The 25,583-nt window shown below is 37.4% G+C and overlaps 1 protein-coding gene across 3 annotated transcripts; it reads left to right on the top strand.

The window, feature by feature from the left end:
* Positions 1 to 473: 473 nt before the first annotated feature.
* Positions 474 to 21,979, top strand: LOC121734577 (nuclear factor related to kappa-B-binding protein). 3 transcript variants are annotated; one of them, XM_042125151.1, is made up of 24 exons: positions 474 to 1,220; positions 1,320 to 1,610; positions 2,056 to 2,169; positions 2,348 to 2,715; positions 2,876 to 2,994; positions 3,093 to 3,344; positions 3,696 to 3,808; positions 4,841 to 4,956; positions 10,337 to 10,453; positions 11,012 to 11,203; positions 11,589 to 11,735; positions 11,850 to 11,937; positions 12,285 to 12,905; positions 13,160 to 13,261; positions 13,687 to 13,779; positions 14,266 to 14,365; positions 14,887 to 14,948; positions 15,180 to 16,103; positions 16,693 to 16,815; positions 17,599 to 17,677; positions 17,988 to 18,043; positions 18,307 to 18,357; positions 20,337 to 20,472; positions 20,510 to 21,979. In XM_042125151.1, exons 1-23 carry the CDS (start codon positions 783 to 785, stop codon positions 20,460 to 20,462), a joined length of 4,692 nt encoding a protein of 1,563 aa, XP_041981085.1. In that variant the 5' UTR covers positions 474 to 782; the 3' UTR covers positions 20,463 to 20,472; positions 20,510 to 21,979. The 3 variants fall into 3 exon arrangements, with proteins under 3 accessions (XP_041981085.1, XP_041981084.1, XP_041981086.1); XM_042125150.1 differs by having other exon boundaries at positions 20,337 to 21,979; XM_042125152.1 differs by lacking the exon at positions 18,307 to 18,357 and having other exon boundaries at positions 20,337 to 21,979.
* The last annotated feature ends 3,604 nt before the right edge of the window (positions 21,980 to 25,583 follow it).

Raw genomic sequence — 25,583 nt, 5'->3', positions numbered from 1 at the left:
ATTGAGTATGAATTTACATTTTTTACGGAATGTTACCTGAAATTTTTAATAATCTGCATCAAGTTTAGGCCTAATATGGAAATGACCACGGCAAAAGCCATAAAATAATAGGTATATATCCCACAAGTTACAACTCACAAGTCACAACCTGAGCACTATTTACTACACAGAAAAACGACGCGAGCCTTCACAAAGCTTGGCTTTTAGCTAGTTATTAATAAAAGATACTGTGACTTGTAAGTTGTAAAATGTAAGGGTTGTAACTTTGTATATAAGTTTTGTGCCTATCGGATTAGTGGCGGACACTGGACAGCTCAGTGCTCACAGCGGTACCTAGGTACTCGGTACTCGGTAGCCGGTACCGCCCCCCGTACGGCCGTTTGCTCTTGTAGACATTATATTTTTTATCTGTAAAACATAGACAATGACGTTTGTTTTAAAATTTCCATTTTGAAATGGCAAAATGTCGCTCATCGCGGTTGTCAAGCTATTTTCTCATCGCAATGTGCCGTTCTGGCGCATACTATGTATGAAAATTTACAGATTGTCGTGTGCGTTGTATTTTATTTCAGACGATACTTGACGGCTGTTATAAACTCCATGGCTTTTATTTTCAACGAGCGATATCGGTCTCTTGTTTTGATTTTCTCGAACTTCGCTAACAAAACAACTCTAAATGATATGGAAGTGGGTGTAAAAGCAAAGAATATGTACGTTTAAAAACAGTGAAAATCGAGTGTACGTTTTACTCGAGACCTTTTGCTGTATCTTCTCTATTCACCATGGAGGAGAAAATGGATAGTGAGAACAGTTACAGCCACAGTGGGGATAGCAGCAGTTCTTCAGATAGCTCAAGTGGTAGTTCAGAATGCGACGAGGAAGTAACAGAAGCCGTTCGCATCCTGGGGCAAACCCTAGAGCTGCCCCAAGACCTGTGTGAGGATTATTCAGTATTCAGAGAATTCTTTTCTATGAAAACTTGGGAAAGCTTGGATGATAAACATAAAGAATATCTCAGAACATTACTCCCACAGTTCAAGGAGGACGACGAGGAGGAAAAAGATACTACATTAGACATGTTATTTAATTGTGAACCGTTCCATTTCTCATCTCCTTTAGATATTTTTTTCAACAACTTGAGGCAGGGCAACTATAGACCTGATATAGCAAGGATGAGAAAGTTTTTAATGAAAGCTAGAGCAAAACAACAAAAACACAAGGTAAATATTTACATTGTTTTAAAATTTAAATAATTGTCAAGTAACCTTAGTAACCTGAAGATTACTTTTAAAATTAATTTACTAAATATGTTTGTACAGATAAAATCCTATTATGCTAAAATACTACCGGAAGTACTAATATCAAGAGAAAGATTACTGGCAGTGGCGAAAGCTGTGCCTCCTGGACCTACACCATACATACCAAGTATCCCGCCAAAACCATCAGCGAAGAATAATTATAAACCCATTTATGTAAGAGCGAGACAGAGGTATTTTGATGAGCTCAGTGCTATATGGAGTGAAGTAGGGTGTGATGAGTCTGAAGATGAGAACTACCCTGAAGGTGCACCAGAAAATACAGCTAAAAAGAGGAAGCTGAATTCTGGACAAGTAAGTTTCACATGTAAATAAATTCTGCTACCATTTAGATCACTTTGTTAAAACTAGATACTTTTATATATTACTACTATATTATTAAGTTAAACAAGATCACAGTATTATAAATTACTCCTGGCTAGTTTAAGATAAAGCTTGTAACATCTGCATAAGCTAATTTATATGTATGATTATTTATTATTTTCATTTTATAAATTACAAAAGTGCCTGTAGGCCATATGATAAAACTAGAACACTTATTTACTTCTTTTATTCTCCCAATAATGAATATGTGTTATTACACCATGCTCTCCTTTACGTATGACACTTACTTTGCCCTTGTCCAACTGACAAATAATTCAGATGTATTCAAATAACTGCATGCGAACATTTATGCTTGACTGTGACATGCAGCAAGTTTTTTTGTTGTGTCTGAGTGTGTCTAACATATTTCTTACAGAATATGGAAACAGTATCTGGTACTCTAGGAGCTTTAGACTCTGCACATCCATCTTCAATAGCGTGCTTGAAAAGTGTTCTAGCTACCCACAGAGCAAGGAGGCAGTATAAAGAGGTATTATATGTTTTACATTGGCTTCAAAATAAAACTCTGCTCATAAATCATATGCTATTTAATCGCAAACAAAATTACAATACAATAATTAATTGAAACAAGTTACATGTCTTACCAACAATATAACAAATTTAAGTACGTATTTTTGTCTGTCAGTGCTCTCTCATGTCATTTACAGAACCATCCAGAGCTAAACACGACTGGTATAACGTTGGAAGAAATAAAACAAAGGGTGTCATTAATGAATGGTACCAAAAAGCTAATGTTTGGTGGGCAAAAGGTTGAAACGCCCATCCACAAAATCAAAAAGGTGGCCAAAGGTGGTAACCAAAAACTAAAAGATCTGAAATCAGCAATAAAGAAGGTTAAAGAAGAAGATAATGCTGACAAAACACCTCTACTGCCAAATATCAAAATAAAGAGCGAACCAGATGCATCAGATTCTGAGCATTCATCCGTGTTGGATCCAGTCTCAAGTCCAAAACAGAAGAAGATACTAGACCAAAGTGAAATTAAACAAGAAGTGTCAGACAGTAAATTCTTAGGGTATGTTAATATAAAAACCTTCTACTACATACATGCTGTGAGATATTATAGTATTGTGTTTTGTCCTTGTCGGTCAAAGGAATTTTCCAATGTGTCAGACAAGGAAAAACAGACTGAGCTGAGAACATAAAAGTACCTATATATTGCACTTAATTTACAGTGACAGTGACTTGGATAGACCAATCAAGGAAGAGCCCCAGGACTGTATGGTTCCAAATCCATTCAACTCTAAAATTTGTCAGCCAGTACCTATTAAATTGGAAGACCTTGATGGAATTGGTAAGATAAATCATTAAAATTCTTATTTATTCTTATATATTGGCCTGTGCATTTTATAGATGAATGGAAGACAATAAAACGTAACTTTTGTGTAACAGATATGATGGCGCTACCTGTGGAGTTAGTAGACGAATCGGGCGACGTGATGGCTGTGAATAAACCGGAAGTGAAGTCGGAGCCGACCATAGAGGATGAGGCGTTGACGGAGACGACTCACGCCAACTTCCTGTCTCTGGTTCGCGCGCTGTTCCCGGCTAGAGCGGCGCACAGAGCGTCGAAACAGCAGTTGCACGCGCGGTGCGCTGCGGTCATGCGGTCGCCGATAGCACCCTTGAATACTTGGTATAATTGTAAGTACTTGCATCTATAATAATCTTTAACTAGAATACTATTGTTTCTATGGAAATGAATTGCAGTCTGTGTCCTGAAAAATTAAATTACTTAAAAATTAAGACAATTTAACCGGTTAATGTTTTGGTGAGTCTAAACTCTAAACGGTGAAGAAGCAAAAATTACATCTATGATCTTAATTGTTATGCTTTGTTGTCTTACATAATGAAAATAAAATAAAGGCTCTCTCTATGGCAACTGAACAAGGTATGATGTTGTTGCACAAATCGCGTTAAAAAGAGAGCCCAGTTTATAGTCTAAGAAAACACTAAGAAGAATATTAATAAAACTGTGATCACTTTTTATTTCAGTGTCGGATGACTGGTGTGGGGAGTTGAATTCGGCGCTGGAATTCCTAGCTGGAGACAGAGGGCCGCACCCCGATGATTATGTACCCTACCTACAGTACATACCTAGTACACAGGTCAGTATTACTTTATTATTGTAATAGTTTTAACAAACATATAAATGCATTCTAGTACTTCTTACTTAACTTCATTCAATGAATGTTAAGCAATCATTAATCTCTCTAAGTGTGGCCGTATTAAGTATTATTGTAAATAGTTATCTACAGTTTTTGCTTTAGCCTATTTGTGTTTCCTTTTTAACTCAAACTCAATCCTTCAAGAATTATGTCATTTGTTGTTATTCTGTTAAAAAAAAGTATTGTTATGGCGGATTTACACGGGTGACCAGAGCCGCACGATTTATGCCGCATGGCGATAATCGACCGTCTAAATGGCAATTCGACTACGCCGCATGCGGCTAAAGTCGCAAGCCCCAAAGTCGTGCGGCCAGTGGCCGGATGCGGCAGGTGACTAAAATCGACCGTGCAAACGCTCAGTCGCAAGCGATCGCTTGCTGCGAATACTACTGTCAACTGGTGACTTGCCGGGTGACTAAAATCGACCCGTTAGTCACCCGTGTAAATGGGGTGGCGATTCGACTGGTGACTTGCCGGGTGACTAAAATCGACCCGTTAGTCACCCGTGTAAATCGACCATTACGTGATAGGGTTCAAAGGATTTGGAGAGAAAGACCTGCTGACTCTTTTGAAGAACACTAAGCACTTACAATGTCCTAGGTCATAGCCAATTCTTAGGTTTCACTGGTATCACTCTTGATCGTTTTCACCCCTAAGTCGCCTCGAAGATAGCTCAAACTGAACTGATTCACTGGCTCGCCTCCCTGCGCCTATTTATATGGGCCAAGGCGAGTCCCAGACTCGCGACTCGCGTAAACAACTGTTGAAAGTTTCTGGAAGTCTAACGCCATCTAGTATCGAGTAAGGGTTTTATGTGGTCTTTGTTCCCCGAATGGGCTTGTTTCCCCGCTGGTTGACGCTAGATGGCAGTGTGTGTCCGTAACAATTACATATAACGTAATTTTTTATGGTTGAGTCGAGTGGAGGAAATTCTTGAGGACACTAATGATATGGGTGTAAATGTATTCTCAGATGTACCAGTGGATAGGCGCGGGTCGCGACTGTGACGCGATATTAGGGCGGCTCTGTGAGCGGTGGTTGCGGGCCGCGTCGCCGACGCCCGCGTCCAGAGAGCCGCCGCCATCGAGGTTAGTAAAGCATTATTCTTGTACTATCAGAGAAGTTGATTTATAGGCAGTTGGCGGACCTACGTCATTTGGTCAGACTATGTCAATTTCATGTTAGTTTTGATTTGTAGCATGGGTTTGAAATAACACGACCGATCTTTATCTGCCATCTGCCTATTAATCAACTTCTCTGATAGTACTTACAAATGTCTTAAAATCGAATGAAGGTAAGAAATTTAAAAATTTGAATTCTCTTCCTTCAGTCCAGCCGAATAAACATAAGAATGTATACTTAGATGAAAAGTTACATGTATAATTCATAAGAATCATAAACAAATTGCGAACAAATACGCAATTTGTATCATTTATCAGTAAATGAACAAAGCAATGATAGTCATGTAAGTCGTGTAAGTAAAACGTAAGCCTATAAATTTCCTTAGTAGTACCAGAGACCAGCCATACATAGACTGTTGAGTCCCATACAAAATTGCGTGTACGAGAAAAGCAAGCTTAATCTAGATGGCGCCATCATCGATTTACTTTGCAGAATTTATTCCTTATTAGCAACACGATCGAAAAGTATAATAAAAAATCGAATCCCGCCAATCCCGGATTTTTCAAAGTTATAGAACTCAAAAGTTCCACGCGTTAGGGATTTGGTATATATATATAATAGCATATTTATTAAAAATTCTAATTATATAAAAATTATATAAATAGCTTTCATGGTAATTTCTTTAGATATATACATGTGATATTCAGTTTAATGAGAGTAATTAGAAGTTGAAATTTTTTCAAAAATGGCTTAACAGACGTGCCAATAAAAAAATAAATATGGCTGGACACACGGACGTAAAAAAAGTACTTTTTTTACGTCCGTGGCTGGACAGTAATTGAATGAATTTAACAACTATTTTTAATAATAATTAAAATGTGGAAGTAGGTATTAAAAACTATTACAATTTCTTATACATATTATTCGTTAAACTGTAATGAATTATGCTACTGAACAAAGTTTAAATCCAATAATATCCATAAATGAAAGTTGTTCAATTGAAATCAATAGCATAATATGCTATTGATTTCAATTGTTGAAGAAAAAAGAAACTCCGAGAGTAAAATATATAAAATATATTATAATTTATTCTCGGTGATTCTAGAAACTTCTACGGAATTTACTTCTGTGGAAGATGGTAGAAGTGTTTAATTGCAAATACAATAATATAAATTCTATAATAAGCTTTATAATAATAAATAATATATAATAATAAATAAAACAGAATTATTTACAATCTTGCTTTAATTAAATCGGTCAATTTTTAAGATAGCTAAAAACATTAATCTGATTATTTAACTTCCGTTACGGTTATCATAGTAAAACAGTTTTTTACTATAATAACCGAAAACGCAAACAAAAAAATACACAATTATTTTAATCGTTACAACTTTATTTTAAAATATCAATAAATTCATGGAAATATCTGTATATTTCTTACCTACTCTGTGTAGGCACTGAGGTACGGTAACTTATTGGTATTCTTAAATGCTTGAGTATGGTCGGGTTAAGGTTCTTACTTCACATAATTGTTCAATATCGTATTGAATGTTAAACTTAAAAAATTTGCCTAGAATTATAACAAATTATACAACTCAAACTATTCAAATTTAACAGTGGCCCACGTGATGTTCAATCATTTTGAAATTCGCGCTCACCGACAAAATAATGTAAAGTCGTCGTTAAGGTTTATCCTAAAATTTTTTTGTTGTGGCCCGCGACATCTAGATCAAAACATGTTTGTGGCCCGTGTGAAAAAAAGGTTGGGAACCACTGCTATTATAGCAGTGGTTCCCAACCTTTTTACTGCCGCGTAAAACTCGGTACTCAACTACTCATAAATGCAGTAAAAGTGTTTCTTACTGCATTTATGTGTAGTTTCCTGTACTGACGGCATTTAAATGAGATGATTCGATGTAATAAAAATCCTACACCATAATATATACGCCGTATTTTAACAGGTTACTGCATTTATGAGTAGGAACATGAACTGAAATAACTCTTCAATACTATTTACTGCACAGTAATATTACAATTATACTGCGTTTATCTTATGTCAATGCCGCTTTCACGTTGAACTTTACCAAATGAGTAAAAATAATTTAAAGGACATAAGGAAAACAAATAATTACTGGAATTTCTTAATTTAAGAAATCACAGACTCAATCAATTGTTAACACATTGAAAGTCAAATACGTAAAAACAAAACAAAACAATCTCTCTTCTCGAGATGTTATATATTATTGTACTTTCAGCATCTTAATTTCCTAACAGTTTTTCTGAAATAATCACAATATCAAATAATGTAAAGTCGTCGTTAAGGTTTATCCTAAAATTTTTTTGTTGCGGCCCGCGACACCAAGATCAAAACATGTTTGTGGCCCGTGTGAAAAAAAGGTTGGGAAAGTCAAATACGTAAAAACAAAACAAAACAATCTCTCTTCTCGAGATGTTATACTTTCAGCATCTTAATTTCCTAACAGTTTTTCTGAAATAATCACAGCTTTAGCTACTACTACTATTTAAAAAAATAACGGACTTACTATTTTAAATCTAATCTATTTAAGTCTTACTATTTTTAACACATGTCTTTGCACTCTAGTGGCTGTAAAAATATAATAAAAAGCATTTATAGGTCTACCAGGATCTGATGGCAAAAAGTGAGAAAAGAAATTGTCTCTAGCATTACCGGGGTATATATGGGAGCGCCCCTTAAATTTTTATTTTATCTTAATATTATTATTAAATATTAAAGTATACATATAACAAAAGAATGTATAAAAAACTCAAGTCCATACCTTTTGCCACTTTTGATATAGAGCGATTAATATCTAAGGGATATAAATAAAATTAATATCCCTTAGATATTAATTTTATTTTGTTTTCGGTATATTTTGTTGTTATAGTAGCAACAGAATATAATATATACAATCTGTAAAAATTTCAGAAGTCTAGCTATAGCGATTCTTGAGATACAGCCTGGAGACAGACAGACGGCTACGTTGGGCCGGAACCCTTGATCAAGCATATTTTTTAAAATTCTGCTATCAAAATTTGCCATCAGATTCTGGATAGGCCTACTATACAAAAGTAAGTTATCAATATACCTAGATAAATATATCAGTTAAAAATTAAAATTTCAAAAATGCTTACAACATTTTTTTTTAAATATTTATTGTCTGTAAATATTTGAGATGTAAAGCCCGGGCACACATTCATGTCTGCTGATAGTTTCCACCACCAAGTGGAATTGTCATTGCAACGCATGAAGAAAGTCTATGATTTTAATTCAGTTTAATCAACAACATGTACTTAGATTTTTTGAAGGTTAAAAATATATCTGAATGGTATATTTCAGAGCCCACTCCAAAATTACAAATGAAAGGAATACCAGAAGCCACTAAGAATGCAATTACTTATCCAAAAGTAACTTCCTCTAATGCCCGAAATTATGAGACGGTTTTGGTATAATTTGCCGGTAATACTAAAACTAATTCATTTACATTTTAAATAAATATTTACAGACTATAATAAGTACTTATTTTCAATGTTTAAAAAATTGTTGTAAGCACTTTTTGAATTTTTTTTTTAACTACATAATATTTAGGTATAAGTACGGTATTTGATTTATTGATCTCACATTGATAACTTACTTTTGTAAATGCTTTTTATTATATTTTTACAGCCACTACAGTGTAAAGACCTGTGTTCAAAATAGTAAGACTTAAATAGATTAGATTTAAGATAGACTTACGCCCGTTATTTTTGAGTTCACGTCATTAAAATAATAAACGTATTTAAGGTAAACCAATGCGCACACATACTATAAATGCCGTTTTTGTCATTTAGTGCGTTTGTAACATGTTGCAGTTAAAACAACACTTCGGTGAACCTTAATATGTATGCAGTATAATTGTAAAGTACTGCACGACCATGACCATGGAAACAATTTTTTTTGTGCTTAAGTGACCTTACTGCATGTATACTATGTGCAAGACTAAATTAATAATTTTAGAAATATAACAAGAATGACGTAATTGGCACATACTGCATATTTGTTATGTTGCTTATTCAGTAAGAATGGGTTTTCACGTAAAATTACGTTTTTGAGTACTCTTACTGCGGTTATACTAAGTAAATAAATCTTAAATCTGCTCTTTACTGCATTTATGTTATTATGGTTTGGCTTTTGTAATAACGATAGGAAAAAATGGGATAATATAGAGCTTAACGTCAGCATCTCGAATATCTAAAACAACCATAAACGCAGTAAGTGGTACTTACTGCGTTTATGAATTGTGCGGCTAATAGCAGCTAGCTTCTCTCTTTTTGTCTAAACATACTAGGCTGAATTACGCCGGCATAATTTCCGTGGCCGAAATTACGTTCAGCCGCATCCGTCTGATACGACACACTATAAATTATGCGAAGAGCCCAAATTACGCGGCGGAATTTTAAAATTCTCAGATGTAATGTGTGCGTTAACACTTTGGAGTTAAGGTTGGATTCGGTTTTGAAAAACATTACTGCCGAATCGCTGCCGAACTTTACGCTCGACTCGGCTCGACGGAAGTTCGGCTCGCGACGGAATTTCGGCACAGTGTGTCATCCATCGCGTTCTGTCCGTATTTTGTATGCGTTTGAAACACGGCGTAAACCCGGCGGAACTTACGCCAGCGTAATTCAGCCTAGTGTGTTTCTAAGACACTTTAGTTCGCACTCTCAGAGGTTGCAGGTTCGATCCCGGGTGGAGGCGTGTACCAATGAGACATTTTCTGATCCCAGGCACTACAATATTTGAAGAGATGGTTACTTCGCTCAGAAAATACTTTATAAATCATCCACAATATATTATGCAAAGGCCTAATTAGCTTGGCGCACCCAATGCACAGAATATTTTCGAAGAAACAGAACTTTTATATGTTACTATTATTAATTATTAAAATTATAAATTATCATGTAACTTTAAAAAAATATTTATGGCTTTACAAAAAGCCAAAACCTTTGTTCAACCATGTTCAACAAAATTTCAATGATTTAAATAAATGCCTTTCTCGATCAGCGACATCTCTGGGTTATTTCGTAGCTTGCAAGGAGTTTTAAAAAGAATCTACTAGATGGCACATGTATTTTTATGCGTTAAAGGCATGTTAAGGCCAATTTGATACACCCAACGCCATCTATCATTCAGATGAGAACTAAAATTGCAATCACGCTAGTTTGTATGGGCTTTGATACTCTTTATATATTTATTCCTCTATGGTAGTACTTACGTTTTACTTTTGACTCATCATACGGAAATAAAGTGTGTGTATTTATTAGTAAATATATTATTTTCAAATGCAGACATCCTACGAATTGGGTAGTGAGACAGCCGACAAATGCTGAAATTGCGGAATTCAGAGCACAAGAAAGGAGGAGATTTAGTACACCCTCGAAACCGTTCACTTACGTTTTATTTGGGTAAGTTAAATGTTTTATCATTTCGGTATTCGTAATTACCAAAATGTAATCAATGTAACATATGACTGTAATAAAAAAAGTTTCTTGAATATTACCATTTTACATTGTTAATATGTATTTATTTGCACCTGATTACAGTAATACTATGAATTATCAATTTCTATGCAGTGTATTTATTAGATTTTTGTCTATCTGATTTTAATAAGTGAGGTAAACAATCTAATAAAACTATCTACATTTTTATGCAGAATCTATATAAAAATGTGTATTACAGATGGTATATCCAGGACTATACCTAAGGAAAGAACATGATACATGAGAACAATAGATTTTATAACTATAAGGCTGCGTTTCCACCAGAGATGTGTTGCGAAGAATGTGTTTTTAAGATCTAATAGTATAGCCGCGCTGAGCGATGTCACGGCAAGCTCACGTCAATGAAGCGATTCTATTAGTCCTCAAAAACACATTCCTCCCAAGTCGCAACACATTTCTGGTGGAAACGCAGCCTTACATTTTTTATTAGGCTAGTCATAAATTTATGTTTTTTTTCCTCAGTTACCGGTCATCGGTCGGCGCGGTGGGCGGGGCGCGGGGTGGGGCTGCGGGCTCGCGTGCGAGCGGTGCGGGCGCGGCGCTAGTGTCGCCGCAGCGTCCGCGTGCAGTTGCTTTTGTACCGCTGCTGCGAGACGCCGTAGCACGATTACCCAACGGAGAAGGCACCACACGACACGTTGTTACGTTACTCAAGTTAGTATACTATATTAGAATAAATTTAAGATTGATTAAGTTTTACATTCAATGGGGGCGAGGCGGGCGCGGCGCTAGTGTCGCCGCAGCGTTCACGCGCGGTTGCGTTCGTGCCGCTGTTGCGAGACGCCGTAGCACGATTACCGAATGGCAAAGGCACGACGCGACATGTTGTTACACTTCTCAAATTAGTACACTATCCATAATATAAATACAACCATCCACCATCAAAATCCATCAAAATACATTCCTAAGCACTAATCTCTAAATCTCTAATCTCTAATCTTTATATGAAAAATTTTGGCTATAGCCCTACCAATAATATAGTTTCTTATCTATAGCCTGATTGTTTGGTCCATGGCTAAAATTATACATGTCTTTACAGAATGTCCCAGTGGATAGTTCCGTGTAGCGAGCAAGTGTTAACGACTGCGGTAACCAACGTTTTGGAAAAACTCGCGGCGGTCAAGCGTGATCCGTTCGTCAAATATGACCAAAGGACATCAATTTGGACCTACCTTCACAGGCACAAGTAAGTGATTCTTTTAACGTTGTAGTTTAAAAGCGATTTCTATTTATATCTACATTCATTGCTATTATTAATGCGAAACTGTGTTTATCAAATGTTTCTGTTTTTTAATTGCAGGAGTGAAGAGGATTGGCTGAAGAGTACGGCGCGAAGTCGTGCGAACAAATCAAACAGCGTATCTTCAACGCCATCAGTTCAAACACCGGTGCGTTTTAATATTTTCTTTAATGTTAAAAAAACCTGTATGATTTTTTTTACTTGTGTTAAAAATGTATGTATCGTTATTTTTTACCATGAAATTCAAGCTTTTCTTATAAAATACGCTTTATGTTAAGACATATTTTTTGACATCATAAGTTCAATGCTTTAATTAAGTATTCCATTAGATACAGTGAAGACAGAGGCTTTCCACTCATAAATCTTACTACCAAATAATACAATTGCTAAGTGCGAAACTCAATTTATTTCGATCTTAGGTCTTATAATGTAACTAGTTTACACTGGTTACATTATAAGACCTAAGGTCGAAATAGATAATAACAATATTTTTAGATGGACGTGGACGTCAGTAATCCCGAAGAAGTATTGGAGAACGCGTCAGACAGCGACGTAGACGTGGACGACACGAGCGCTCCCACGTCAACCGCGCATCTTTCCTCGGCCCAGCTGCTCATGCAAGCCACCCAGGCCACTTCCACCCCGGTGCACATAACCAAGACCAAAGGCAAACTCATCCCCACAGCAAAACCCAAGGCCACCCCGCAGAAACCTCAACCGAAAATGCCCAGTCTCGTTCAAACGAAAACCAGTCCACAAGTAAAGCCAGTCAGTCAAGCGAACACAGTCCAAAGCCCGAAGCCAACTCAGACGCAACCGAAGCAAGCGAGCCTACTCCAGTCACCGAAATCGAATCCGACACCGCCAAAACCGGCCCCGAAGACTGTGCCAACTAAGAGTATAGTCAAACCGAGTATACAGTCTCCGAAGCAAGCGCCCAAGCAGAATATTGTAGTGCAAGGTGTTAAGCAGAATGTGACGTCGCTTGCTAAGCAGATTAGTGAGTCGTTAATAACGCAAATGTCGACGACGCTGCCCTCTATAGTAATAGCGCCGCAGCGGTCTCCGCTCACCAAACAGAAGTCTGTCAGCAAAATTGAGACACCACAGTCAACGGTATGTAAAACATCCATACTAATATTTACCTTACGTTTTGCGTGCTTTCTCGACAGTACAGACAGATAATTGGTGACATGTTATGAGGTTAATTAATAGCAATATTATTTAACCTCATAACATGTCACCAATTATTGTATTCTAGCATTTGAATCTGGTAATACAATCGTAAATATTAAAAAAACACTACTACTTATAATGATGATAATAATCATTTTCATCTTTTCCTTTAATAAATCTAATGCATGTTTTAGGTATCAACAATTACATCGGCACAGCAAAATGCAGCTGTGGCGTCAATACTTCAATCCAATATTACCACAACCTTACATCAAACAACTACCTCTGCAACCAAGGTAACTTGTCACTATCTCCCATACTAATATAAAGATGTATACAGTGTATACAAAATTAAAGACTCTATTGTGCTTATCTTATCAGATAAGCACAATAGAGTCTTTAATTTTGTTAGAAAAGATGCTTGGTTATGACATCAAGTAACTGTAAAGTATGTAGTCAGTATGCAGTGTGGATCGGTTATGTGTCAAATAACTGCTACATGAAAAAATATGCTACAAGTCCTAAATCTCTTTTAAGATGTTATGTTTTAGCATAAACTTAAAGTAATTATTAAAACGTAAGTGAAGTCATTACAACCACATTAGCTTAAACAACTCGGCATATCCCAGACTTGTATAAAGGCAATAGCTGATCTCACTTAAAGACTTAAATACACAGGAAACATTAAGTTTATTGTACTCATTTTTAACCTCGTTTTTAGCTGACGCCCGTGACGCGATCCTTGCTAATACGACCGTCTGCTGTACAAACAACAACGACGAGCGTTGTTAATGTTGTTACAACACCCGCACAGGTATATTTTGTTGATTAAAAAACTTAGTTTTTTTTTAACTATATACAAGCTCATGCAGACATTGACTCTGAAGTTAGCAACGAATAAAGATCTATGATTGGCTGTTATAATCCGTCCTGGCTGAATGTCATTGAGCGGCAGTGGAGCAGTCTGTGCCATTATCATAAAACATCTTATAACACTGGAATGCCGCGAGGCGTAACTATAGGTCTACCAGGATCTGATGGCAAAAGTGAGGAAAAAAATTGATTCTAGCAATACCGGGGTAATTGGAATAAAACATTTTGATCCTTTTTTTCCCTTAGCGGCTAATTATGTGTGTGAAACATGCAAATATAACAATTTAGCCAATGATAAAGGATATTTTTTGAAAATTTGCATTCCGAATTTGCCATTCGTTTTAATAATTTTTTTAAGAGGACAGGTTGATGCAATGTAGTCAAGTCTAGTGAGTTCTACTAACATTTGATAAAATTACATTTGTAGGTACCTTCTACACCCAGACGGAGTGTGGTTAGGGTGTTAAGTCCCGCGACTCCGTCATCAGGAAAATCTCTTATATCTCCCAGAGCGCTCCTACATCAAAGTAAGTAGTATTATATTTTACAAGAAATACCAAGTAACAATACAAAAACACTTTATTGCACACCAAAAAATACAAAATAAACACAATATTACATAAAAAAACATGTATAATGATTAATGATGCACAAAAGGCGAACTTATTGCTAATAAGCAATCTCTTCCAGTCAACCTTTTGTTTATCGAATTATCTATAAGAGATAGAGAAGATTGTGTAGGTGTACAAATGTCATCATTGATACCGAGCAAAAAATGTTTGAAAAATCACGTTTGTTGTATGGAAGCCCCCTTAAATATTTAATTTATTTTGGTTTTAGTACTTGTTGTTATAGCGGCAACAGGGTAAGTTTATCACATTTAACTTAAAAAATGATATACAAACAAAAATGCTTATATAGGAAATGATGTTTTAACTTATTTTTAAAAATATTTATCGAATTAGCGCGACGAATTTCCAGTGGCAGTGAGTTCCAAAGTACTGCAGCACGAGTTAGTAGTTTGTTTTAATGATTCCTTTTGTTACAGGCACACCCGCTACAAAGAAACGCACCTTACCCAGTTCTGTGTCAGAATCTATCATAGTCCAGGTGGGTTCAGAAGCTACCATGTTTCCATGTTCATAATATAAAGCAATAATTAGAAATACCTTGGTTGGAAGCCTTCGGTAATTTTTTTCGTTTTGATTTTGTGAGAAAACATTAAAATATGTTCGTTATAAATAATTATTTTAATTATTATTGACAGTAATAGGACATAACAAAAACATAAAAAATAACATATACTTACACATTGTAACTTATATAATAATATTTTTACAGACAACCGCGACGGCAAGTAGCACGAGCACAGAAGTAAGCTTGAGCGGTACAAGCGTGGCGACGTCGCGCACCGTGCATCTTGGCCCGCAGCTGCAGCTGTCCTCCCTGTCGCAGCTGCAACAGATTCAGCAGCTGGTGCGGCTCCCCAGCGGCCAAACAGTCCAGCTTGCCTCCCCACACACGCTCCAGGCGCTCAAGGTCACGCCGCAGAAGACGCAACCTCGACCGCTCACCAAATCCGTCCTACCGTCCACCGTCCAAATCGCCGGCCAGACGGTCCAAATCGGCGGTCAAACGGTCCAGCTGGCCGGTCAGACGGTCCAGTTAGGACACACAGTGAAGCTACCTGGTGGTCAAAGCGTCCAAGTGGCTAGCCCCTCTCTGTCGTCCAGCGTGCAGCTGCCGAGCGGCCAGACGGTCCAGATCGGCGGAAACGTCCAGACTGTCCAACTCGGCCAGAACGTTCAACTGTCCGGTCAGAATATGGGCCAGACAGTTCAATTATCCGGTCAGAATATGGGCCAGACAGTTCAATTATCCGGTCAGAATATGGGCCAGACGGTGCAGTTGACCGGTCAGAACGTGGGCCAGACGGTTCAATTGTCCAGTCAGAATATGGGTCAGACGGTTCAACTGTCCAGTCAAAACATGGGTCAGTCGGTTCAACTGTCTAGCCAAAACATGGGCCAGACGGTCCAACTGTCCAGTCAAAGCATGGGCCAAACAGTCCAGATCGGTGGCCAAACTGTACAACTACCGAGCGGACAGACGATACAACTGGCTAACGGCCAAACCTTGCAACTGGCTAACGGTCAGACGATACAGCTGGCTAACCAGACACCCAAGTCAGTGTCGCAGGTCGTCCGCGCGCCCGGGGACAAATCCGTGCAGCCGATAATGGCTAAGCTGCTAAGTAATGCACAGGTAATATACACATAGATATGTTTACTTACTTATACCGAACTTATCGAGTAAATTTTGTATAACAAAATTTACTCAAGGTAAAGACTTATTGACAAGACAAGGTAGTCTTCTCAATAAGCTGCTTAACAGTTCCGTATTATTTATTTATTTAACTATTTGCTGCACATACACATGATTTACGTGAAATACAATATATACACAGAAAAAAAGACGACACTGCTTATCCCTAAAAGAAATTTCTTCCAACAGTCTTACGCTATGGGGAGAATTTTAATGAAAAATATCAGATAATTATAAATTTTATTAAGTTATGAAATAAGTGAAGCACAAGGTTACGGCTATTTTGGTCTGGTATCAGTGGCGTAACTATAGGGTGGCAGGGCTGGCAAAATGCCACGGGCCGCCCACCCAAAAGGACCCCGGCCCAAGGGGCCGTGAGATCAGTAAATTATACATTGTTTTATTATTAACGTGACGATTTTTACTGCTAGGGCGCCATCAATTTGCCACGGGCCCCGGATGTTGTAGTTACGCCGCTTTCTGGTATTTACTGTCTAGTAATTTTAATGCCTATATTATGTATCAACAGACACAGATGATCTCGCTAGACAGCGGTGGCGCGGCGGGGCGGGCGCGCGGCGTGCGAGTGCTGGCGCCGGCGCGGCCCGTACTACTGGCGGCTGGGAAACCGCTGCAGAATATTATATTGCAGGTACAGTGTCTATAAACCATAAAGTTAATATACCTAGCGGAATAGAGCAACAATCTCGAGCTGTCAAACGAAACCGAAATTGGTTTCATTTGTGTGTAAAAATATGTGTACATATACACTTACACAAGCATGATTGAACATGATTTAGCTATGAGATTAAATTGTCAACGTGCGGCACGTGCCGACTGGACGTCAAAAAAAGAGTGCTGCTGTCATATATCACCTCTCTCTTGCTCAGGCCTTTGTTTCTCTATTCCGCTTGGTATATTAACTTTATGCTATAAACAGTCTTATCGCCTCCATAGTCCAGTGGTTTAGAGCGCGGCTCTTGACTCGGAGGTCGTGGGTTCGATTCCCGCGTTGGAAACATGTTATTTCCAAGTTTGGCTTAGAACAATACGGGCTGATCACCTGATTGTCTGACAAGTAAGATGCGTTGGATGGACATGTAAAAATTCGGTCCTGCGCCTGATCTCTCGCCAGTCGTGTCGGTCTTCCGTCCCTCTGGGTTATGGGAGTAAAGTAATAGAGAGTGCTCTTGTGTACTGCGCATACACTTGGGCACTATAAAATTATTCGTTTTAGCCTTAGGTACAGTGAAAGCCACAAAATATTATCCATATTCTAGAATCTAGAATTATATTATTGGTGCAGGTATAGGCGCCACATCAAACATAAAAAAATACAGCTCTTTTAGCAAGTATTCCAACATTGCAATTTCTTTTTTTTATGCCACATCGTAAGATTATGATTACAGTTCATAATTACGTAATTATTTCACAGCAAAGCGACGGAACGGCTATTCGTGTAACGTCATCAGGAGGCACTGCCACATCACAAACTTTAGTCCTAAGTAATATTGGTGAGTCAAATGTTATCATTTATAAGTCACTAGCTGACCCGACAAACGTTGTTTTGCCGTATAAATTATTTCTAGTATCAATATAAAAAGTAGATAAAAACCTATTCTTAGGCCTAGCAAATGTAGCTACATACAAAATTTCATTAAAATTGGTTAAGCCGTTTTGAAGGAGTTCACACACAAACACTATGTACGAGAATTTTATATATTAGATGTTGTCTTGTCGCACGACTAAGACGAATCAAAACAATGTCAGAATCTTAAATTATAAAAAACAACAAATATTTATCTTGCTACAATTTGCTTACAGGAGGTCAGGGAGTAGCCACGTCAACGTCCTCAGCGCCAGTGTTAAAGTTACAACAGGTAAATAAAACTGACACGATTTTAATATCTTTATTTATTGTTTGTGATGTTTTAAAAATTATTTTTGTCGTCAGTAAATAAAATACAAGTTGTTAAAAAATTACATGTTTCTAAATTCAATCCAGTGCTAAAATGAGTGTTTTTAGCCTAACTTACGTCTTACGCCTATGTTTATTGTAAAAAAATATACGTATTATTTTTTTACAATAAACATAGGTGTAAGGTAAAAATGTGATAAATCCAAAGAAATGTTATTACCACAGGTGAATCAATTACACCAAGTAAAATTGCCGCAAGGAATTAAGTTACAACAGGTGAAGCATGTTTGAACATTACGCATGGCAGTTGTAGGCTGCACTCGAGCAAAGTGCCTTAACGCTAACAATAAGCTTTTTAAAAAATAATACTAAATAGTCTTTAAGCACAGATTAATCAAGTGTTGTTCATAATTGCATGAATTTACGAATATCTTATGCATGTGTGCATTTATGCACTAATAAGTTTATATATTACTATAATATAAAATCGGTTTACGGGCTATTGGCACAGTCGAAAGAAGGCGCACCCAATAATGCTTGATTATCAAATTTTGCTTGCACTTTAATATAGATCATATTATTATTAGTATCAATTACCTGCGTAATATAATGAATGCCTTTATCCAAGAGACCAATATCAAATAATTGGCAATCCAAGGGATCAATATCAAATAATTTGTAATGATTCCGTAATTAAGCTTAGGCCAAACCTACGCGACCAGGCGACTGCGAAGCGGAGCGTCTAGTTGTCAAATGTGTGTTTTATATACAAAAAACACATATATTTTTTTTATGAAATAAGGGGGCAAACGGGTCACCTGATGGAAAGCAACTTCCGTCGCCCATGGACACTCGCAGCATCAGAAGAGCTGCAAGTGCGTTGCCGGCCTTTTAAGAGGGAATAGGGTAATAGGGGAGGGTAGGGAAGGGAAGGGAATATTTGAGGGTAGGGAAGGGAATAGAGTAGGGGTTAGGGGATTGGGCCTCACTCACTCGGCGAAACACAGCGCAAGCGCTGTTTCACGCCGGTTTTCTGTGAGAACGTGGTATTTATCCGGTCGAGCCGGCCCATTCGTGCCGAAGCTTGGCTCTCCCACGTATAAATTTGACAACTTGACGCTCCGCTTGGCTTTTTGTTTATTTCATTTACGTAATATATCTAGCACACTTAAATTGATAGGTCTTTTGTAAACGTCTATTTATATAAAAGCGTGGGGGTGTTTAAATACCAAGCCCTATTATGTATCTCTTGACCTAGATCTGATAATCTAGATTCTAGAGAGTTACTGTATCAATCTTGTATCTTTAATTTTCACCCTATAAACAAAATTTTAATTAAAAAATGTAGGTGTCTAGCTGATACTGCTATTTTAATACAATACTAAAATAATAATTATATTCACTGCCTTGACGCCTCTAAACTGTCGGCAAACTGTCAGTAGTATGGGAGAATTTCGCATACGCTTTGTCTCGCTCTAACATTAGCTTAAATTAATTGCGTCCTTGTCGCTATTGTTTGGCGAGGAACTGCGAAACCGTCGTTACACAGACGCGAGCGTTAGAGCGAGATAAAGCGTATGCGAAATTCTGCCATATTACTGACAGTTTGCTGACAGTTTTCGCTGCCGCATGCGAATGCGTCGGTGGAATAGAGGCGTTAATCCATTTTGTAAAGTTGCAGTTTCTTATTGTTTTTCTAAAACAGTTTAATAAAGCTTTATGCTTTAATATAACCAGCCTATAAACAAATTTTGGATCGTTGTGCTATTCTTGAGCGTCGAAAGCCAGTTTCTGAATACTTGGCATACTTATAAGACTGCTCGGTCTATAATGCGCTTCAGATTGACCTTTATGAATTGTTTTTTAAAAGTTCAAACATCAAATTGAAACCATCGCCAGTTGTTAATAGAACCGCACTACTCTGCAGCGGAAGTCGTAACTATGTTACTTTACATGGCACTCTAGTACGATGGACTACTCTAGTAATAGAGGAAATTGATTCCTAGGCAGTTGACGGACCTACGTCATGTGGTCGGCTTATGTCAATTCAGTGTTAGCTGTGATCGGTCGGATGGGTTTGACTTAACGCGACCAAATTATTTAGGTCCGACATCTGCCTAGGAATCAATTTCTCTGATAGTACTATGGGAGGTGAACGCGTAGTTTGGTTCACCTTTAGGATGGTTTTCTCATGAAATGTCAAACCATCGACATTGACATTGGAATAAGGAACTCACGTATTTCTATGTGTGCAGGCGGTGTCGAGCGCGGGCACGGGCGTGCGTTCCGTACTGATGGACGGGCAGCAGCTGAAGTTGGTGGGCGGGCGGCACGTGCTCGCGCGCCTGCTGCGACCCGCCGCGCCGCAGCCGCCCCAGTAGTCACGTGACCAGAATTGAAGTACGACAGCGACTGCAGTCACGTGGTAACAGTGAAGTATGACAGCAACAGTATTTACGTGACCGGCGTGAAGTACGACAGCAATAGTAGTCACGTGACCGGCGTGAAGTACGACAGTGTACAATAGTTACGTGACCACAGTAAAGTAGTCGTACTTTACTGTGGTCACGTGCCGCCGACTGCCCCCGACACATACCGTCGCCTGCCGTCGACTACCGCAGACGCATGCCGCCGACACCTGCCGTTTGTCTGTAAGCGCTCTAAACTGCGTCCCGCATCACCGCAGCCGTCGTAGTATTCACGTGATAAATGTGAAGTACGACCGATTTTAAGTTGTGATGTAAGTTCTGCTGCGACCTCCTGCTGTAGTTACGTGACAAGTAACAGACACATTTGACGTCGTTATGTCAGCTCTAAGTTATGTAACTAAAGAGTAAGAAAGAACGATGCGGTAGGGTATTAGAAACATCGTAATAATTTGTTACCTACTTGTGTCGCCGCAAAGCAGTTGTAGAACGCGATGCGTTATGACGTTGCGACCGTCGCGCCGCAATGCAGCTGTTACATGTCACGTGACGTCACGTGATTATGAACAGTGTACTAAAAGTTCACTTTTGTACGTACAAAGACGCTGCGAGGGTACTAGTGTGAATACGATACGTATTCACAGTGAAGCTGTTAACACTATTGCCAGAAGTTGTAGTAGCCAAAACCTTTATTTATCTGGCAACTGTGTATTGTAAATATATATTAAACAATGTAGAAATAATGAGAGATTATGATCTTTTATTAAATGTAGAGCCAGAAATCTTCACATTCAAGTTATTTCTATGATTTCATGAACTGATACAAAGTTATTTTCTTAAACTAAAAATTATTAAGGGCTTGAAATGGTTTTAACCGGAAATACAGAATATGAAGGTTTCTTGTTCAAATAGTATTTTGTAAATATTATAATATAGCTATATTTAAAATTTAAATATAGAATTTTAAGGTACTTTATAGGTTGTTTAAAGGGACGGATTAGATATTTCTCGGTATTTGGACGACAAAAAGTATTCATTTGACATTTTTTGGTGTTGTTAAATTTTTACCTAATTGTAAATTAGAACAACATAGTTGTATTTGGAAGAAAGTTATATTCATTTTAATATAAATGTTGGATATGTTTTCGTGTAATATTGACGATCTTTTTGTGAAAAAGTAGCATTTTTAGAATCATCAAAATAAAAATATGAGAAAGTATGTATATTGCGTTAAAATTGAAGTCACAGTATTAGACTTTGTGTATTTTGGACTGATTTTCTGTCTGTGACTTTCGCGTGTGTATATGTGTCCCTTATATTGAGTTGACTGTGAAAATAGGAGCGCTCTGAGAGTTGGGGCTGTAATTTTATCTTTTATGTTTCTATGAAAAATGCTCCAACTTCATGGATTTCCCTATACAGTAATATAAAAAGTATCTCTTTCAGCGCTGCTACTTTTACAGTGGACACATACAGAGTACACACCCTAAAGTATTATCACTTAGTTTTGTTACGTGCTCTGTAAGGGTGAAGCCAAACGAGCGTAATTTGTGAGTGCGACTCACATCGCAGAATTTCGGCTGGCAGAAATTCTGCTGCATTCAGTTTCATAGAAAATGTGTACCTCATTCACACGAGCGTAATTTTGTGAGTCATGATTTGTATGAAAAAATATTTACGCGACCGAAATTCTGCGACTCACGACTCACTAAGTTACGCTCGTTTGGCCTCACCCTAAGTGATATTTTTTCTCAACTAAGAACCTCAGTTCTTTTAATTTTCTAAAATAAAATGAGCTGCCTACCGTGATTGTAAATAAATGTAGACTTAATAACAGGTAAAGATAGTTAATATTGAATCACTTTTGAATATCTTGCATATTACAAATCTCACCGTAGTCAAAGTTTTAGTAATATACTTGTAAATAATATGGCATCTCATTTTAAGTTCGAAGAAGAAGAATAATCGTATTCTGATCTAAATATAAGGGTACGCTTACACTAGTTATAAAAACAAAAGTAGATGTATGTGACCGTACCAAGCGCGATTTTAAAATTATTATAATAATAATATGGAGCATTGTTCTAGTTTAAAACTTTAAACTAAAGGAAGTTTGCTAGATTTTAGCAAATAGTGTAAATAAGACGTGTCAATAACGTTTAGATCGTTTTGTTATTTAATTCTGCTGCAATATATTATTAAGTGTCAATTAAATATATTTATATTACCTTGTAATATATTTGATGTCTTTTAACACTTGTAAAGAGGAAAATAAATGTCGGTGGGAAAAAAGGTTTTTATTTATGTACAATGTACATGGGTGTTTTAGCGTACAAAATAATCACACTGCCATAGCCCGGCCGCACATTGTCCGACTTCTGATCAGAAACAGTTGAATTTCGCCGGACCGCCACCCCGCACACTATCCGAAATATCCTTCCGGCGAGTTCGAGCTCACTCGGCTCAGTACAAAATGTGAGAGACAGCGCGGACGTTCAACTGTTTCTGATCAGAAATTTCGGACAATGTGCGGCCGGGCTTAAACTAACAGACACAGAAGCTAACTTAGTCTATCAATATATGTGCGATATATTTTATATGATATAAAACTTTCTAGCATGGCGAGAGATTTTGTAATGTGTTTGAGTATTTAGCTGAATATGGAATATTGTTATTTTGGGTGTGTTACATAATTTTAACCTTAGTGTGCGTTGCATAAAGTTAATATACCTAGCGGAATAGAGAAACAAAGGCCTGAGCAAGAGAGATGTCACTATCAGTAACACTGCGTGGTAAAAAGAGACGTGTGATACATGACAGCAACACTCTTTTTTTGACGTCCAGTCGGCACGTGCCGCACGTTGACAATTTAATCTCATAGAATTCATTTTCAATCATACTTGTGTAAGTGTATACGTACACATATTTTTCACACAGATGAAAACCAATTTTGGTTTCGTTTGACAGCTTGAGATTGTTGCTCTATTCCGCTAGGTATATTAACTTTATGGTTACATAAGAGGCGTTGTTATACTTAGTTAAGGTTATCGTCAAATATGGCGTCCATTATGAACTTTTACTAGGGATTTGACAGTTCATTTGTCATTTTGTTATGGTTAAAGTTATAGTGAAACCCATCCTTAGGGTGTTAATAAAAACTAAAAATTAGTACTAGTTTAATTTTTCCAACGAATACTAGGACAGTGAGAAAGTGTCCTAGTCCTATAGGCTATATGTTATATTGTGTATGTTACGGAGTCTGGACGTGAATGATTTAGAAATTGATTTTTGTAACATTTTCAACGAAGACAAAAGAAACTATAGCTATGGCGTTTTCACAGGTAGATAGGAGCGCGATAAATATTCTTGTTCGCAAGTAACGTCTGACAAAGTGCTCAATTTTTCCATCATTCTCGTCCCAGCTTTACATGATGTTTCTTTAATATTTCTATTGATTAACAATGTTGTATCTAGTTACAAAAACATATTTTCAGATTTAATACATTTCTATCTAACTGACTCTAAATATTCTAGGGATTAGGTGTCAAGTAGGTAGGTACATTCAGCTAAATACACAAACATCTGAAACATTAGAATTGAAATATCCCCTCCCAATAACTGGCAATTCCTTACAATTTCATAACATGACGGTTCCCTTTAGTCACATTTGATATCTAACTACCTAGCGCCCAACATTTGCCTTACAACGGCTGATATAATATATCTTAGAGCTGTCTATTCTTAATTTTACCGGCATTTAACATTGTTCTGTTCATACCTATCCAATTTGATCTAAACGTAAACAAGGGAAAGTGTTTTTTTTTAGTAATTTAAATTAGTAGCGTTATAGTGGCCAATGATCGCTTTGTTTACGTTGAAATTAAATTAAATGTAAGTGTAGAAAGTTACTAAAAAATTAAGCATAGACAACCCTACTCACACTCCTCTAATACTGATTGGAATACACAAAAACATAGTGCCGTTAACAAATAAATACTAATCGTAACGAAATCCTATCAGTCTTATGTCTATTTTAAAAATAATACGAAATGGAATGTAACATCGAACACCGATTCCATAATCTAAAGAAACACACGACACAACGTAGGGGACGCTGGCAACACCCGATCCGACGTCGAGACACGTATTATGAGGACTAGGTACAAGCCTTCCTAGCCAAAAACACTTGCAGTCTCTGAAAATAAATGTTGGGCTAGTAACGACTATAAAAAGCGAATTCTTTGAGAAAAAATGTTTTGGGAATTTAATACGATCAATGCATGAAAATTGGATCTCAGTCAGCGCAGACTGAACGGAGCGCAGCGAAACTTTAAAATTATTAGGCTAAAGTGCGATTATGCACTTTTGTTTAATAATTTTAAAGATTCCGTCTGCGCTGACCCTCACGGTTTTTTATTTGCTTTCAAAATATGCAACGTTTTATACGCAAGATTTCAAACGTTTTATACGTTAAGTCTATATAAGAACTTGTACAATATATTTTGTGTTTGGTAGAGGCTCTAGTTTACGCAGCCAAGTCCCGACAATATCTCCATCGAATTGCATATTTTTTGGCCAGGTCTTTTAAATCATTAATCTCAATACTTTAGTCTTAACACGCCATGACTTCGGATCGAGAAGTTTCCAGCTTTAATACTGACAGTACAATCGAAACCTTCAGAGATATGATATACGCGGCCGACTACTCGCCCAGTGATGTAATTACTAATACATTATATTCTGTTCGCAAACAATATTCTGTTCGCGCAATTCCTAGCCCAGGGGCTCACAAACTTTGCACCGCCGTGGAAAGCTAAGAGGGGCGCCGTGAGTCGATCCTCCATTGTTATCCAAAACCTAACTATGATCATTAAAGGTGTTTTTTTCTTTAGCTAGGTAGTGAATAGGGCGCCGCGGTGTGACAAAATATTGTGACGAGTAAAGATTGGGAACCTCTGTCCTAGCCGTAACACCAGTCACCACGCAACTATAATACGACAGAATATCTGTATTTCGACTTTTCAACTTTATTTCTTGGGAATAAGGTTGAAAAGTGATAACTGTGTTTGACTGTAC

This window comes from Aricia agestis, chromosome 16 (assembly GCF_905147365.1).
Source record: "Aricia agestis chromosome 16, ilAriAges1.1, whole genome shotgun sequence".
Taxonomy (NCBI): Eukaryota; Metazoa; Arthropoda; class Insecta; order Lepidoptera; family Lycaenidae; genus Aricia; species Aricia agestis.
The sequence above is the reverse complement of the archived record's forward strand: the minus strand, read 5'-3'. Positions and strand labels throughout refer to the sequence as shown.

Bases quoted from the DNA above. Each gene is read 5' to 3' on its own strand.
- LOC121734577 (XM_042125151.1), top strand. From the start codon at position 783: ATGGAGGAGAAAATGGATAGTGAGAACAGTTACAGCCACAGTGGGGAT. The intron at 4,957-10,336 runs GTTAGTAAAGCA...TTTCAAATGCAG, and splicing joins AGAGAGCCGCCGCCATCGAG to ACATCCTACGAATTGGGTAG. The intron at 11,204-11,588 runs GTTAGTATACTA...ATGTCTTTACAG, and splicing joins CACGTTGTTACGTTACTCAA to AATGTCCCAGTGGATAGTTC.